This window comes from Xyrauchen texanus, chromosome 16 (assembly GCF_025860055.1).
Source record: "Xyrauchen texanus isolate HMW12.3.18 chromosome 16, RBS_HiC_50CHRs, whole genome shotgun sequence".
Taxonomy (NCBI): domain Eukaryota; kingdom Metazoa; phylum Chordata; class Actinopteri; order Cypriniformes; family Catostomidae; genus Xyrauchen; species Xyrauchen texanus.
Window position 1 is genome coordinate 45,718,121 of NC_068291.1, and position 17,187 is coordinate 45,735,307.

The window sequence follows — 17,187 nt, forward strand, 5'->3', positions numbered from 1 at the left end:
TTACCATTTGTAAAGTAGTTACGGGCTAAACTATATTGCTCTTGTGTAATATTAAGTAAACGTCACTGTCCCAGCAGTGTCTGCGCATGCGCGGCGCGTCAGATCCGGGTCTGCGGAAGATGAATGTAAATGTTAAAGATGGCGGCGGATGGAGGAGGGAAGGAGATGAACGAGATCAAGAGTCAGTTCAGCACGCGGGAAGGTGCGTATAAACTCCTCACGCACTCCGAATACAGCCGACCGAACCGCGTGCCCTTCAACTCTCAGGGCTCGAACCCCGTCCGAGTCACGTTCGTCAACGTCAACGACCAGTCCGGGAACGGCGACAGAATCTGCTTTAATGTGGGCCGGGAGCTTTACTTCTACATCTATAAAGGCGTCCGGAAGGTGAGAGCGGCACTCTTTTATTTAAACACTTATTAAACTTCATGCAACTCGTCATGTGTGAATGTCACGCGCTGTTTCACTCCAGACGTGCCAATCAAAGTGACCCGTCAGTCAGTCAGTCAGTCAGTCAGTCAGTCAGTCAGTCAGTCAGTCAGTCAGTCAGTGTGTGTGTGTGTGTGTGTGTGTGTGTGTGTGTGTGTGTGTGTGTGTGTGTGTGTGTGTGTGTGTGTGTGTGTGTGTGTGTGTGTGTGTGTGAGTGAGTGAGTGTGAGTGAGTGTGTGTGTGAGTGAGTGAGTGAGTGTGTGTGTGTGTGTGTGTGTGTGTGTGTGTTTTGTGCTGGTGAGTGAGTTTGAGGATGGTACATGTGTTAATCTCATGTTTGTCATTAAACCTGATCAAGCATGAATGTTGGCAGCAGTGTTTATTGCAGTATGGCATGTAATGCATGTGTGATCATGTATGATCTAACGAGTGTGTTCAGTTTATTGTTCATGTGACATCATCACACATCTTGTGGCTCTGATGGTGCAGACAGAATTTCAGCTCAATCGAGTGTGTCAGGATGTTTTCACACCTAGTTTGTTTGAGTTCTCCATGAGCTCTCAGAGCGGTATAACGTGTGTATGTGAACAACCCATGAGCTCTCGGATTCACTAAAAGGACCCAAAAGCAGCACCTCAGGAGGGGGTCTGAGTACGGTTTGTTTGTGGTTTTGATTTGTGCGATGTGAAAGCGAAGAGGTACCAGTCCGCTTTGCACTTTATGACACAAGTACCTCGTAGCTTGTCATACATAACTGCATTACATATTTCATATTCCAGTCACAATTTACTGCCCACAGATGGGAATTATAAGTGAATATACTGTAGATATACCATAATTACCATAATGTGAGAGAGTGAAGAATTTAAGACAGAAATACATTATACATTAATCAACCAATAGATTTAAAATTGACACTCAATGTAAAATAGCGCTGAACTTTATTACAGAAATAAACCGTACTGACTGAACTATGACAATGTTTTGTTATTTTTTTAAATGAAATAAATATTAATATATATGAACTAATATTCTAATTTCAAACTCCACTTATTTTTAAATTGATGTTGTTTTAGTCCACAAGAGGGTGCAATAAATACATAAATCATTCAGCACCCATATATTATTGCAAAGAACATCCCTATCCTGCCTGTTAAAAAAGAGCATTTCATTTTCAACTAATGCGCATTAAATAAATAAATAAAAAGTTTTAGTCAGTCCATATTCTCAAATGTGAAGTCAAAAGTAAAATGAGGCGGGAACTGCTTCAATAGACCGTTCACATGATGTCACACTTGCACTGATTCCTCCTCCAGACTCAAGCTTCATAATACCAGTGAAATATCACATTGTGTTTGATTCAGTGCAGTTGTGTGTAGAGTAGCAATATTCACAGATAGCAGAAGTATCCGGCTGAACTCAGTGGTGAAGCGGCTTAGAATATATGCACAGGTCAGGGGATGTTCAATCAGACAAAACAACAGGTCAGGGGCTGTACAATCAGACGAAACACAACAGGCCAGGGGCTGTTCAATCAGACAAAAAACAACAGGCCAGGGGCTGTTCAATCAGACGAAACACAACAGGTCAGGGGCTGTTCAATCAGACGAAACGCAACAGGTCAGGGGCTGTTCAATCAGACGAAACGCAACAGGTCAGGGGCTGTTCAATCAGACGAAACGCAACAGGTCAGGGGCTGTTCAATCAGACGAAACGCAACAGGTCAGGGGCTGTTCAATCAGACGAAACTCAACAGGTCAGGGGCTGTTCAATCAGACGAAGCAACAGGTCAGGGGCTGTTCAATCAGACGAAACAACAGGTCAGGGGCTGTTCAATCAGATGAAACAACAGGTCAGGGGCTGTTCAATCAGACGAAACGCAACAGGTCAGGGGCTGTTCAATCAGACGAAACGCAACAGGTCAGGGGCTGTTCAATCAGACGAAGCAACAGGTCAGGGGCTGTTCAATCAGACGAAGCAACAGGTCAGGGGCTGTTCAATCAGACGAAACGTAACAGGTCAGGGGCTGTTCAATCAGACGAAACGCAACAGGTCAGGGGCTGTTCAATCAGATGACGCAACAGGTCAGGGGCTGTTCAATCAGATGACGCAACAGGTCAGGGGCTGTTCAATCAGACAAAACACAACAGGTCAGGCAGGGGCTGTTCAATCAGACAAAACACAACAGGTCAGGCAGGGGCTGTTCAATCAGACAAAACACAACAGGTCAGGCAGGGGCTGTTCAATCAGACAAAACACAACAGGTCAGGCAGGGGCTGTTCAATCAGACGAAACACAACAGGTCAGGGGCTGTTCAATCAGACGAAACACAACAGGTCAGGGGCTGTTCAATCAGACGAAACACAACCGGTCAGGGGCTGTTCAATCAGATGAAACACAACAGGTCGGTCAGGGGCTGTTCAATCAGACGAAACACAACAGGTCAGGCAGGGGCTGTTCAATCAGATGAAACACAACAGGTCAGGTCAGGGGCTGTTCAATCAGACGAAACACAACAGGTCAGGGGCTGTTCAATCAGACGAAACACAACAGACTGGAACTGAAAGGGAGGATCACGAGATACATTTCCAAGTTGAACCTCTTTCCTGACAAAGCATTTAAACAACTTATAATCTGAGAAATGCTTAAGAGTGCAAGACGCAATGGCCAAAGGCCTCCACCAACTCTAAGGGGCTGTTCACACCGAGAGCTTTTGCAACCATACGTTTGTTTCAATGTAAAAGTGTGCTAGATGAACACCTTCATTACTCTTTGTTTTTTTTACTTTAAAAGCATGAGACACCTGAATTTGTTGTGCTGTGTCTCGCCTTTATTAGCACAAGAATGTGATTGATCTGAAGTCAAAGTATTACAGTGAGGATAAAAACATGTAATTGAAATCAGATGCATTTCTGATTTGTTTATATGTTTCTCTCGGCTGCATGAAGATATTCATTTGCTTTCTCATGTCACTAGCTTTAATTATGTGACTTAGCTGACTAACGAATGCATAAACATCACCAGCTGGATATAAACGAATGCAAATAGATGGTAATATATGAGAACAATCATGAGATTTAAACATTTAAGCAGGACTTGCATGTATTTTTATCACATTGTTCTAACCACTAGAGTTAGCATTAATGTTAGCATCCTCTCAGCCTTGTCGGCAAACATACTGCTGTTCTCCACTAATGCAGCATCTAGTCAACATATTAATTACTTTATAATGATCTGATGTGTTGTGTACTGTATACATACCTTTTAGTTGTTGATGTTTTAAATCTGTATCTGTTCCTCCATGTAGTCTCACGTGGGTTAGCCTAACGCTAACCCTCTAACAAACAAACAGCACCATCAGTGAAGTGTTTTATTTCGCCTCTAGAGGACGCTCTCATACTGTACAATGACAGCGGACCCGTCCCAGCCACTCCAGCACCGGGCGCAATGGGGAAAACTATCGGTGTGGATTTTTGCTGATAACTGATAGTTCCAGACACGTTATCGGTGCCGATTAATCGGCAATATATCAGTCGACCTCTATAACACACAATATTTATGTAATTCCATCCCTGTGCAATAATGTTTACTGAAAACTTCAATATACTTTAAAGCCTTAAAAGTAATCATATAACTCTATTTTATTATATGATTTCAAGTTAAGCGTAAGTAAGTTACTTTTGTTTAAATTATTATTATTTTAGATTTTTTCCCCGCCTTTTTCTCCCCAATTCAGAACGCCCAATTCCCAATGCGCTCTAAGTCCTTGTGGTGGCGTAGTGACTCGCCTCATTCAGGGTGGTGGAGGACGAATCTCCGGTTTCCACGCACAACTCACCACACACCCCACCGAGAGCGAGAACCACATTATAGTGACCATGAGGAGGTTACCCCATGTGACTCTACCCTCCCTAGCAACCGGGACAATTTGGTTGCTAAGGAGACCTGACTGGAGTCACTCACCACACGCCCCACCGAGAGCGAGAACCACATTATAGCGACCACGAGGAGGTTACCCCATGTGACTCTACCCTCCCTAGCAACCGGGTCAAATTGGTTGCTAAGGAGACCTGACTGGAGTCACTCACCACACGCCCCACCGAGAGCGAGAACCACATTATAGCGACCACGAGGAGGTTACCCCATGTGACTCTACCCTCCCTAGCAACTGGCCCAATTTGGTTGCTAAGGAGACCTGGCTGGAGTCACTCACCACACGCCCCACTGAGAGTGAGAACCACATTATAGCGACCACGAGGAGGTTACCCCATGTGACTCTACCCTCCCTAGCAACCGGGTCAAATTGGTTGCTAAGGAGACCTGACTGGAGTCACTCACCACACGCCCCACCGAGAGCGAGAACCACATTATAGCGACCACGAGGAGGTTACCCCATGTGACTCTACCCTCCCTATCAACTGGCCCAATTTGGTTGCTAAGGAGACCTGGCTGGAGTCACTCAGCACACCCTGGATTCAAACTCGCGACTCCAGGTGTGATAGTCAGCGTCAATACTCGCTGAGATACCCAGACCCCCAATAAATTACTTCTTAAGGTGTAGGTCTATCTGTAATAAACATACGTGAACTTTAAGAAGTATGACAATTTGTATAACAATCACTTATTCATGATAAATACAGTTATTTATGAAAAATTATTGTCAGCCAAATGTCATAATCGTGACCGCTGCAAAGGGGTATTAAGGAGCTGTGGTGATCAACAAGGGGTCAGAGATCACAATAATGTGAAGAGGACCATAAAAGAGTCTAGGTCCTGTTTTAAGTCCACTTACATTGTGAACGCCAAAAGCACCGGGAACATTTGCAGCTGGTTCCCTTTCTGGTTCACTTAAACTGAACTGGGTTTGGTTCACTTAAAACTGTGTTCTGGTTCACTATATGGGTGTGCTATATTTTGTCCTGGTTCGTTTAGCATTCACACTGGCATTTATAACACCGAACCTAAAGATACAAAACAAAAGGCATCAGGATAAGGTCACGACATTATTGGACAGCTTTTATTATGTATATTTTGTGACAGAACATACTGAATATCCAAAACAATGCTGTCTGCTGGATAAATGTGCTCGTTGGAGCCACTTTCCCTCCATCACTGAACATTTTGTACATTTGAGCATTTTTGTGCATTTGTTTACTGTAGTATACTGTAAACATGTATACTGTAAATATGTATACTGTAAATATGCTCGTCGGACAAATGTTAATAAGGAACTTGACCACCTCATGGCTCCATGTTTGCCCTCTGCTCATTTAGTTTTGCGTACACCGCTCTTACGGCTCTTTCTATGTGATCAAATCACATGATTTATAGGGTTGTATCTTGTCCGTCCTGTTATTGGTCCGTTTAGACATCTTTGGTCCATGCTGCGTTCATATATCAGTCGAACCGCACCAGAGTTCGTTTGGAAGAGGACCGAGACCCCCTATTCACGGGGGGGTCCGCTTGATTGGTGCGCACCAGGTTCGGATGGCAGCGTTCACATTTGTTCAAATGAACCGCACTAACAGAACAATTTGAGCAAACCTGCCAAGTGTGAACACACCCTTAGACTCTTTATACTGAACTTTAGGGCTCAAGCGAAGGTAAATCAAGGATCAATAAATCGAAATTGACAAGGTCTGTTTGTATTGATAATCTACAGTTTTAATAATAGTGTTTAATTTTAGGTTTAGACTGTTACATATGTTTCATTGATGTATCATGTTTAGATCCACAGTTAAAACACACTAAATACGAGCCACCGATTCATGTCCTTTTTATTCATCAGCTTGTCTGTAGAATTTGTGAATGGCGTCTGGTGTGAGAGTCTTCCTGTAACAGAAACATGATCAAGTTCTCAAATGTTGTTCTGTATGTGTCGGTTCTGCTGCGCTGCTCATACAGTATGACATTGACTAGAAATAGGGTTAGGTTAAGTTTAAATGGTTGTTTTGAGGTGTTGCTGGTATTAAAGTCTTGAGTTCTGTGTTTGTGGCCACAGGCTGCTGACTTGAGTAAGCCGATAGACAAGAGAATATATAAGGGAACGCAGCCCACGTGTCATGACTTCAACCATCTCACCGCCACGGCCGAGAGCGTCTCGCTGCTGGTGGGTTTCTCAGCCGGGCAGGTCCAGCTCATCGACCCCATCAAGAAAGAGACGAGCAAACTCTTTAATGAAGAAGTAAGTGCTGCCATTATTACATATTGTTGATTGTAAATCATTGTATTAGATGTTGGAGGCATTGTCTACATATCGTAACAGATCTCTTTTGCTTTTCTCCCGTTCATCTTCTTCAACACTCAGAGACTTATAGATAAATCCAGAGTAACGTGTGTGAAGTGGGTGCCGGGCTCCGAGAGTCTCTTCCTAGTCGCTCATTCCAGTGGAAACATGTACCTGTATAACGTGGAGCACACGTGCGGCACCACAGCGCTCATTACCAGCTGCTCAAGCAGGGCAACAACTACGCTGTTCACACCTGCAAGAGCAAGTCCACACGCAACCCCCTGCTCAAGTGGATGGTCGGGGAGGGAGCGCTGAACGAGTTTGCCTTCTCTCCCGATGGGAAGTTCCTGGCCTGTGTGAGTCAGGACGGTTTCCTGCGGGTCTTTAACTTTGATGCGGTCGAACTGCACGGGACCATGAAAAGTTACTTCGGCGGGCTTCTTTGTGTGTGTTGGAGCCCGGACGGCAAGTACATCGTAGCAGGCGGTGAGGACGATTTAGTGACCGTGTGGTCATTCGTGGACTGTCGAGTGATCGCGCGTGGACATGGACACAAGTCTTGGGTTAGCGTTGTGGCGTTCGATCACTACACAACTAGCGTGGAGGAGAGTGACCCCATGGAGTTCAGCGGCAGCGACGAGGACTTCCAAGATCAGATCCACTTTGGCCGCGACCGGGCTAACAGCACGCAGTCACGCCTCTCCAAACGCAACTCGACGGACAGCAGGCCAGTGAGTGTCACGTACCGCTTCGGCTCGGTGGGGCAGGACACTCAGCTTTGCCTATGGGACCTCACGGAGGACATCCTCTTCCCTCACCTTCCCCTCTCCCGGACGAGGACGCACACTAACGTGATGAACGCCACCAGCCCGCCTGCCACAGGAAGCAGTGGTGGCACGGTGTCAACGATGACCAACAACCCGAGCGCCAATGGCAGTAACAACAGCGGCTCAAACACGCCGGGCAACTCGCTCCCAGCGACGCTGCCACGCTCCAACAGCCTTCCACATTCAGCCGCCGGCAACAGCAAGAGCGCCGTCTCGGATAACCCCATCGCCACCGGCGTGAGCAAGTTCGCCACGCTCTCGCTGCACGACCGCAAAGATCGGCATCCCGAAAAAGACCACAAGCGCAATCACAGTATGGGTCACATAAGCAGCAAAAGCAGCGATAAACTTAACCTGCTCACCAAAACCAAAACGGACCCCGCCAAGACCCTGGGCACGCAGCTGTGCCCTCGTATGGAGGACGTGCCCTTGCTCGAACCGCTCATCTGTAAAAAGATTGCACACGAGAGACTCACAGTTCTCATCTTTCTAGAAGACTGTATCGTTACCGCTTGTCAAGAAGGATTTATTTGCACATGGGCGAGACCCGGCAAAGTGGTAAGTTCTGTTTGAATCGCACGTTCCCCTTCCCGCTGAATGCATCCCACATTGACGTAGTTTGATTTGAGACTTTTCTCTTGTATTGATGTATTCAGATTTGACGTGAAGAAGCTATATAACACTGATATTACACACAGAGAGAGAGAAAATTCTAGTAGATTGCACTTGGGGCTGGGCAATATTTTGTTTTTATTCTTCAATTTTGTTGATTAATTCAAATTGACATTTAAACAATATTTTATTTAATATTTTTGAATCTAGGTTTTGCTTGTAATGGAATAAGGAAGAGAAAAATGTTCAAAGCATTTGGCTTGATGTTGCCTCCACAGCTAGTTCTTTTACCATGAGGATTCAGAGATCGCTAATTATTGCTTTACGCGAGGTGTTTCAAGTGTACTGCATATATAGCCAACATTTGAGAACCCAACCGTTAGAGGGCGCCGCGTGCTCACTGACTGTAGTAAATACACAGTTCGATTTTCAAACGCAGTCTTTTAATGTTTAGTAATTGCTTGCGGCCATTTCGTGATTTCAGTCTTTATTAAATCGGTTGTGCAGAATTAATGACCTAACCTAACAGCGTTTAGTTTTTTACCTTTTTACATGTCCATTTATTCACGCATGTAACGCAAGTTTATTTCCTGTTCTAAACTGGGAATTTTTTATTTTTATTTTCTGATATCTAAACTATCTGCTAAGGTTTATGATTATACATACTAATTGTTTGATTTACAGTGAGCACTTTCTAGATAAACTTAATGATTTCTGTATATTGATTTCTAGATAACTTTTTAGAAAGAGTTGGTTTAATTAAAATAAATTATTTGCAGTTTTTATGTTATGCTTTTATTTCTGAACATCTGGTTTATTTTAAATAAAGACATTTTTTTTACATTTACACCATGTTGACATCTTCCTGCATGTCGCAGTTTGTTTTCTGTAATGAATCTTGAGTTCTTTAACGAGGTTGCATTCTAATAAAGAACATGTAATTTCAGTCATGTTGAAGTTACTTTTTAGTGGAGTACTTGGGTTAGGGTCAAGATTTGGTTTTTTTGCGATATTGCCCAGCCTTAAATCTGCTAGAATTCCTCAGATACTTTCTAAGATATCTCGTATTGATAAGGCGACACATTCAAAGATGTAATTGAGATTACAATTACATTTAATGTAATTTAACTAGTCATTAAACCGGACGATTACATCACTCCAGATAAGTGTTCTGCTGTTGTGTCAAAGGTCGAGTATTCTCACTAATTCCTGACATATCTGTTGAGCGGTGAAACCGCATTGACCAATCAGAGAAGGTCAATAACACTCTCCATAGTCAATAGTCCAATCATAAAAACAACTGAAGCTTGAAACAGTCTGAAGCACAAACACTTTGTTTCATCTCTGTTACATGCTGAAGAAACATCACTTGACTCATGAAAACAAGCTTTAGAACATAGTCATAATTTAGGAATATTTTGGATTCGTTATATGTCGCGCAGCTCGCTTATAGTGTAGACGGTTAACATGCAACCTACAATATGTTTAAGCTTATGTAAGTATGATTGAATTTGCTGTATTGGAAGCGGTTGTAAGTTGGAGCGCTGTCATCTCCGGATGTTCCCTATGTAGACAGCAGGGCAGATAACTAGGGTTAGGTATGTATGTTAACACGTACACAATAAACATGTCACACAGAGGCAGGTGTCCTTTTACATGTGTGATTCAGTATCAGAGCATCTCAGATTTCATCATATAAACGTGTTTCAATGATTCAGTGTTGAGTGATCATGTTTCATTCTCTTCATTAATGAAATGTTCCTGCATTGGAGGAAAAGGAGATCATTGTGTTATAATGCTGCATGCGTGTCAGTATAGACATGCCATTTATGACTTCTCAGAAACTTTCTCTTTTTTCCAGGGTTTATTGTCATCACAAAATCAAGCCAACTCTCCGAGCGGAACTGTGGTATAGCCACAATATTCCTGCTCTTCATGGATTTCACTTCTTAATCCGCTCAAGATGTTCCTCGCCGGTGGCCCGTGTGCATCAGTGGAAAGTGCAGTTTCTTTAGTTTTTCCCTCTTTTCCCAAGTATTTATTTGCATTTTGTTGTTGTTTTCACTCTCACTTTATGATTTTTGTGTATTTGAAGCTTGGTGAAGGTGTGGGAAATTGTTTAATCAAGGGTGGAATACGAGTCTGTCTTGAACTCGCTACACCGCGAGACCTAGTGGACGAACCCGAGACTCGCTTCCATCCCGATCCCATTTTAATAAAGTTTATTTTCATCTTTCATACGGAACAGATTCCAGCCCTGATGTTGAAAAGTGCACTGATGATTTGTAAATGTGATAAAGGATAAAAAGAAAGGTTCGGGGAAGGCCTTGATGCTCTTGGCTTTAATCTTCTCTTGAAATGGGAATCTGAAAGGCTGGATGCTGCAATCATAGTTTTTAAAAGAAAATTAGTTTGCACTTAAATGTTTATTAGAAGAGAATGGCTTTACATTTGTGTCGAGGACTCACGGACTGGTATAACGGAGAACTAAGATTAAAACTTTGTATCTATTGAGCATTTATTTTAATATTGTTTCAGATAAAATCTGCTTTGTATTATATGTATAATATTGTAAATCAGTGATTTAATGGGACAAAAGCAAATGATCAGTACTCTAGAGGACGTTTTGTCATCATTACACGAAATAGTGATATTTCTAAAGCAGAAAAACTAATTAATAATATTAAAAATAATCTCAAATATGCAGGTTTCTGTTTTTCTTCCTGTCTCTTGCACAGAATTCATGTGTATTTTGATAAGGAGATTAATGTATGGCTGGACGGAGCTGAAACGCTTGATTAACTGTTGGTCCACAAACGTGGTCACGTGACATCAGAGCGTCTCACGCTGCTAATCACATGTATGACGAAAAGTTTACATGACATAGAAAACACTAGTTATGAAAGAGATTGAAGTTATTCTAGGCAACGCTTCAGAAATGCCCATTAGAAACTCCGTTGAATGTGGATCTGTAGGATCTTACAGTGTGACACTATTAAACGTTATAATGTTCAATCATTGTTCATAATTTACACTAACCGGGAGAGGCGACCATGTGCTCATGTTTCTGATCCATGTGCTCAACATTTCACATCTTCATTAAAAACAAGTCTATGGATGTTCTGTGTTGTGTGTGTTGTGTTAGATGATGTTTAATTCACTGGACCTGACCGGACCGAACCTCTACTGGGTTGAAACATTATTTGATGGTTCAGGATAGTTAAATAAACATGTTTGTTTGGACACAAATCAACCTCAGGCTGGGTAAACCAACATTCCTTGCTTTAAAAAACAAAATCATATTTTTATTTCATATTTCCATCACAACAAAGAGCTTGTTGTTTGAGTTTTGCTGGTAAATAATATCTGTAATGTGTTTGGTTGCATTCTTACTGTAAAATACAAAGCAATAATTAAATATCTGTTTAGATTTAATTGTTCTGTGAATCAGTAAACGGAAGTGACCGTTACAGTACGAAATCATTAAAGCAAATACCAATTTATGATGAATACAACAATATGTTGTAAAAACATGGTGATTTGCATTAAAAGCAAATTAACTCTTTATTTAACCAATAACAGTCAATGTACAATCTCTTGAAATATTCAATATGCACCAACGACAAAGAGCTGACAGAAACAATTGGCACGAACGTCACATGCCGCTGACAGAAACGATTGGCACGTGTCGCTGACAGAAACGATTGGCACGTGCCGCTGACAGAAACGACACGTGCCGCTGACAGAAACGATTGGCACGTGTCGCTGACAGAAACGATTGGCACGAACGACACGATTGGCACGAACGACACTGACGTGTGTGTCGCTGACTGAAATGATTGGCAATTGTTGTTGACAGAAACTATTGGCACAAACGACACGTGTCGTTGACAGAAACGATTGGCACGTGTCGCTGACTGAAACGACTGGCACGAACGACACGTGTCGCTGACAGAAACTATTGGCACGTGTCATTGACAAACGATTGGCACGTGCCGTTCTGACCGAAACGATTGGCACGTGCCGCTGACTGAAACGATTGGCACGTGTCGCTGACTGAAACGATTGGCACGTGTCGCTGACAGAAACGATTGGCACGTGTCGCTGACAGAAACGATTGGCACGTGTCGCTGACCGAAACGATTGGCACAAACGACACGTGTCGCTGACAGAAACGATTGGCACAAACGACACGTGTCGCTGACAGAAACGATTGGCACAAACGACACGTGTCGCTGACAGAAACGATTGGCATGTGTCATTGACAGAAATGATTGGCACAAACGACACGTGTCGCTGACATAAACGATTGGCATGTGTCATTGACAGAAATGATTGGCACAAACGACACGTGCCGTTGACGGAAACGAACGACACGTGTCGGAGCTGCGCGGATTAATCAGAGTTGTTAAGAGGGATTCAGTTTTCTGAATTCAACTTATAATGTCTGCTGCTTTATTTACATTTCTTTCTAATTAGTTTCTGAAACAAAACAAGTGCAATGATGTAATCAATATCTGTATGGGGATGTAATAATAGTTTGCATTGATCTGCCACTAACCCATATAAATATGAGTTTTATTGGTCTGAAACAGCGTGTGTGTGTGTGTGTGTGTGTGTGTGTGTGTGTGTGTGTGCGCGCTCAAGGATTAATATTACATGACATAAAAAGTGCAGGAACAAAATAAACCTTTTTAATTGAAGTGAGCAAATAGAAAACTGTAGGTCGAAGGCCTTAAGTGGCAATAATACTTCATCATCGGTTGTGTTCAGTAACGCTCTTGATTGTGCTGTAGCGGCGGCAAGCAGTAACTCTTCAGTCGATGCGTCTCTTCTTTGGGCTTTTCAGATCATGAAACAAAGAGAAGAGATTCACAGATATTTCACTAACAACTGTTAAAACTCTCTTCATAATCACATGTGAACATCTGAAGTGTTTACTTTAGTCACACGCGAGTGGCACTTTTTGGAGATGGCAGGAAGAGAGCCGCGGTGTGAAATGCTCCGAGTTGGGAAGGTGGACACTGGATGGAGGGTTTTTGGAGTCGGGACCACAACGTTGAGTTTCGGGAGCTCTAAAGGGTAATGATGGCGTCTGCTGAGAGGGTCGCCTGTGAGTTTGAGATGCTGCAAAGAGGAAGTCCATCAATAACACTAAACAAATCTGAACCGGTTTAAAGATGAAATGCATTAAGAGAAGTGTTGGACCGATATGTGTTTATAATGTCTGATACTGATATCGAGAGAGCTGAGTGGCTGATATAATGGTGATGAATATATATCCACCATATATATATAAACATTCTGCTATAACAATATTGGCTCAATTAATGGTGTGATGTTGTGTACTTTCCCTTAAAGGAATATTCCGGGTTCAACACAAGTTCAGGTCAATCAGCAGCATTTGTGGAATAATGTTGATTAGCAAAAAAATTCATTTCGACTCTTTTCTTTAATAAAAAAGATACAAATGTGTGTTCCAGTGAGACTTATAATGGAAGTCAATGGGGGCAATTATTACAGGGTTTAAAGGCAGAAATGTGACGCTTATAATTTAATAAAAGCACTTAAAATTAGAATTTTTCAAATTTGAAAACAAAAAAGTTGTTTAAATGATCATATTTACAGTTATTATATATTTGTAGTGTTTGTTGACATTATGTCGTCATGGTAATGAAGTTGTAACATTGTCTCTCTCTCCACAGATGTGTCAGTGAGTGATTTAATGACAGTAAAATCATGTTCACACACATATTGTTTATGTCTTGTGTTTCTACTTGTGAAACATTAAAATACTGTGTACAGATTAAACCCCATTGACTTGCATTATAAGTGTCTCACTGGAACACACATTTGTGATGGGACGCATCCAAATTAATCAATATTATGACACAAATGCTGCTGGTTGAGCTTAACTTGAACTGAACCGGAATGTTCTGTCAGGAATATGACTGACAGTAGATTCTGGAAGGACACTCGGTGAAGTTAGTGCTTCAGTTAATCAGCCAATCGGGTACGTCACCTGTCTTCTGCCATGTCGTCCCATTCGCAACAGCTGATCCACAGATGCGGGCGTCCTGCTCGATTCTCCCTCTACCGTCCCGATCACCTTACGCAGACTCACTGCTTTTCTCTCGGCCATCCTACGAGAGAACACGAGAAAGAACGAGCGTAAACGATGCAAGACTTCCTCTGTGGGGGTGTTTGTGACAGAGGGATTGTGTTTGAGGTCGAGAGAGGTCATGTGTGACTAAACTGCAGGAACAGATGAACATGTTTATATCTTGTGTTCAAGCAAGAGAAATCTTTATACTTGTGTCTCTGCAAAACAAAATGGGTGTTTTCAAACCGGGATGGGTGTTACTATGCCAATTACTGTTCAACAGAGACAACATGAACCCTTCATCTCTGGCACCGCTGTAGACAACATTCATAAATGTTCCTGTTTCAGAGACAGATCAGAAGTATGAAACAGTCAAGATGGTTGTCAGTCGCAGCTCACCGCAGTTCTCTGAAGCAGGAGTGTTGCAGTGCCGTGCGCGCGCTGATGCGTTCGTCGGGGTCATAGGTCAACATCTGGTGCAGCAGAGACAGACTGACTGCAGAGCAATGAGGAATGAGCGGAGAAATCCCGCAGCCTTTACGAGGAGGGAAATCAAAGTGTGTGGTACAAGACCTTCAACAGACACAGACATCCCAAGATGAAGCGCTTCTCTCCTGTCTTGTGTAGTTATAGAAGAATTATTCATATCTTGTTTTTAATATAAACTTACCGTTTGAACTTCTGCAGCAGTGCACCGTCTGGAGCGCCGAGAACATCGTGGATTTTGTTGACCTGGTCCAACTCGTTCCGTCCAGGAAACAGAGGAGTCAAACTAGAAGACATTGGAACGACCAATCAGAACAGGATGATGACAACAACAAACACATGACACATGATCATTCACCTGAAGATCTCAAAGAAGACACATCCAGCACTCCACATGTCCATCTTCTGAGAGTAATGGCCGTCTGTCAGCAAACACTCGGGCAGCGGTACCAGCGTGTGGAGATGTATTCGGTGTGTGGAGGTTTGGAGTAGATGCTCCTGCAGGAACCGAAGTCTGCCAGCTTCAACACGTCATCCTGTGAGGAACAGACACGCTATTGACACGTTTAAAAGCTCTTCACCACAGTTTGGAGTCATGTCATTTCACTTACTTTGATCAAGATATTCTCAGGCTTCACGTCTCTGTGGAATATTCCATTACTGCAACAGAGATCAACAGTTACACTCCAGTCACACATGATGCACACTACTGAGGGTGTGAAGTGTACACTACAGTCACACATGATGCACACTACTGAGGGTGTGAAGTGTACACTCCAGTCACACATGATGCACACTACTGAGGGTGTGAAGTGTACACTACAGTCACACATGATGCACACTACTGAGGGTGTGAAGTGTACACTCCAGTCACACATGATGCACACTACTGAGGGTGTGAAGTGTACACTACAGTCACACATGATGCACACTACTGAGGGTGTGAAGTGTACACTACAGTCACACATGATGCACACTACTGAGGGTGTGAAGTGTACACTACAGTCACACATGATGCACACTACTGAGGGTGTGAAGTGTACACTACAGTCACACATGATGCACACTACTGAGGGTGTGAAGTGTACACTACAGTCACACATGATGCACACTACTGAGGGTGTGAAGTGTACACTCCAGTCACACATGATGCACACTACTGAGGGTGTGAAGTGTACACTACAGTCACACATGATGCACACTACTGAGGGTGTGAAGTGTACACTACAGTCATACATGATGCACACTACTGAGGGTGTGAAGTGTACACTACAGTCACCTGTGCATGTGATCCAGAGACCGGCACAGCTGATACATGTAGTGTTTGACTTTACTCTCCGGTAACGGGTTCTGCCGCCCTGCAGGTGAACATCATAATTCATGACACATTATAAATCCTAAACCTCACAATGATGTCAGTGAAATAAACATACGGCACCTTTAATGAACTCGTAGATGTTCATCTCCATGAGTTCACAGATCAATGACAGAGTTCCAGTGTCACGGTCGCTGTAAAACAACAGTGTGATCAGCTGGATCTGTCAATCATCTGCAGATATTGGGACTCATACTGCAGCGGTGATCAATACTCACTAAATGAGTTCATGAAGCAGCAGGATGTTTGGATGTGGACTCAACCTCTTCATGGCTTGAACTTCTCTCAGATTATGAGCCTGATCCACACTGACAACAAGTCACATATTACTGATCGAGTGAAGCATATGAAGGGGTTAAACATGTGACCTCAGTGTCATGGGCAGGCTGAGATGACGTCATACCTCTTGATGGTCTGTTTCATGGTTTTACAGGCGTAATGTTTACTGTCCTTCAAGCTCTGGACCTTCATCACCACAGAGAACGTTCCTTCTCCGATCTTCTTGATGATTCTGTAATCTGTAAATCAAACACACACAGATGAAGTATATGACATTAAAAGAGTGAATGTTTCTATCGATTTGACGTACTGTTCATTCCGCATCACACACACAATGGACGCTTAAATTATATGTCGAATAAACGAAGGCGACATTTAATTAATGTGTTCATTACACAAACATTCATTCTAATGCAGCTTCAGCGCGAGACACGCGGTCACCATGACAACGGAGCGCGCCTGAACTCTGACCTGCAGCCCGAGGTCACCATGCACATGACCCCTCCCACCGAACGATATTATTCGATATGAATCGATGATTCTCACCTCTGTGTATAAGGTGATTCCGGCGCTCCATCGCTGATTCAGTCTGACGCGTCTCATTTATACACATTTACACTGAATTTAGTTTTTCATTTCAAAGCGTTTAGAATGTCGAATTACAGCAGAACAAATGTCCATTTAATGAACACATATCACAGGACATTCTTAATCCAGCTGTCGCAACACCTCGCATTTATAAATGTATTGATTATTATTATCGTTAGATCATGAATCCATTAAAGCGCGTTTTGTTTCATTATTATTATTTTATTTACTGATCGCTTCGGAATAAAACACAAACGGG

At 42.8% G+C, this 17,187-nt stretch overlaps 2 protein-coding genes across 2 annotated transcripts; one reads left to right on the forward strand and one right to left on the reverse strand.

Moving 5' to 3' along the window:
• The first annotated feature begins 117 nt into the window (after positions 1-117).
• LOC127656879 (WD repeat-containing protein 20-like) lies at positions 118-11,803 on the forward strand. The gene is given in 5 exon segments (XM_052145405.1): positions 118-387; positions 6,431-6,613; positions 6,737-6,860; positions 6,863-8,043; positions 9,959-11,803. Coding segments are annotated over 5 exon segments (1,800 nt in total). The 5' UTR covers positions 118-129; the 3' UTR covers positions 10,013-11,803.
• A 447-nt stretch (positions 11,804-12,250) lies between these two features.
• Positions 12,251-17,172, reverse strand: LOC127656840 (MAPK/MAK/MRK overlapping kinase-like). The gene is given in 13 exon segments (XM_052145329.1): positions 12,251-12,938; positions 13,039-13,224; positions 14,120-14,240; positions 14,600-14,773; positions 14,871-14,972; positions 15,045-15,129; positions 15,132-15,222; positions 15,298-15,346; positions 15,966-16,044; positions 16,125-16,195; positions 16,280-16,369; positions 16,465-16,579; positions 16,887-17,172. Coding segments are annotated over 13 exon segments (1,302 nt in total). The 5' UTR covers positions 16,954-17,172; the 3' UTR covers positions 12,251-12,866.
• Positions 17,173-17,187: the final 15 nt, after the last annotated feature.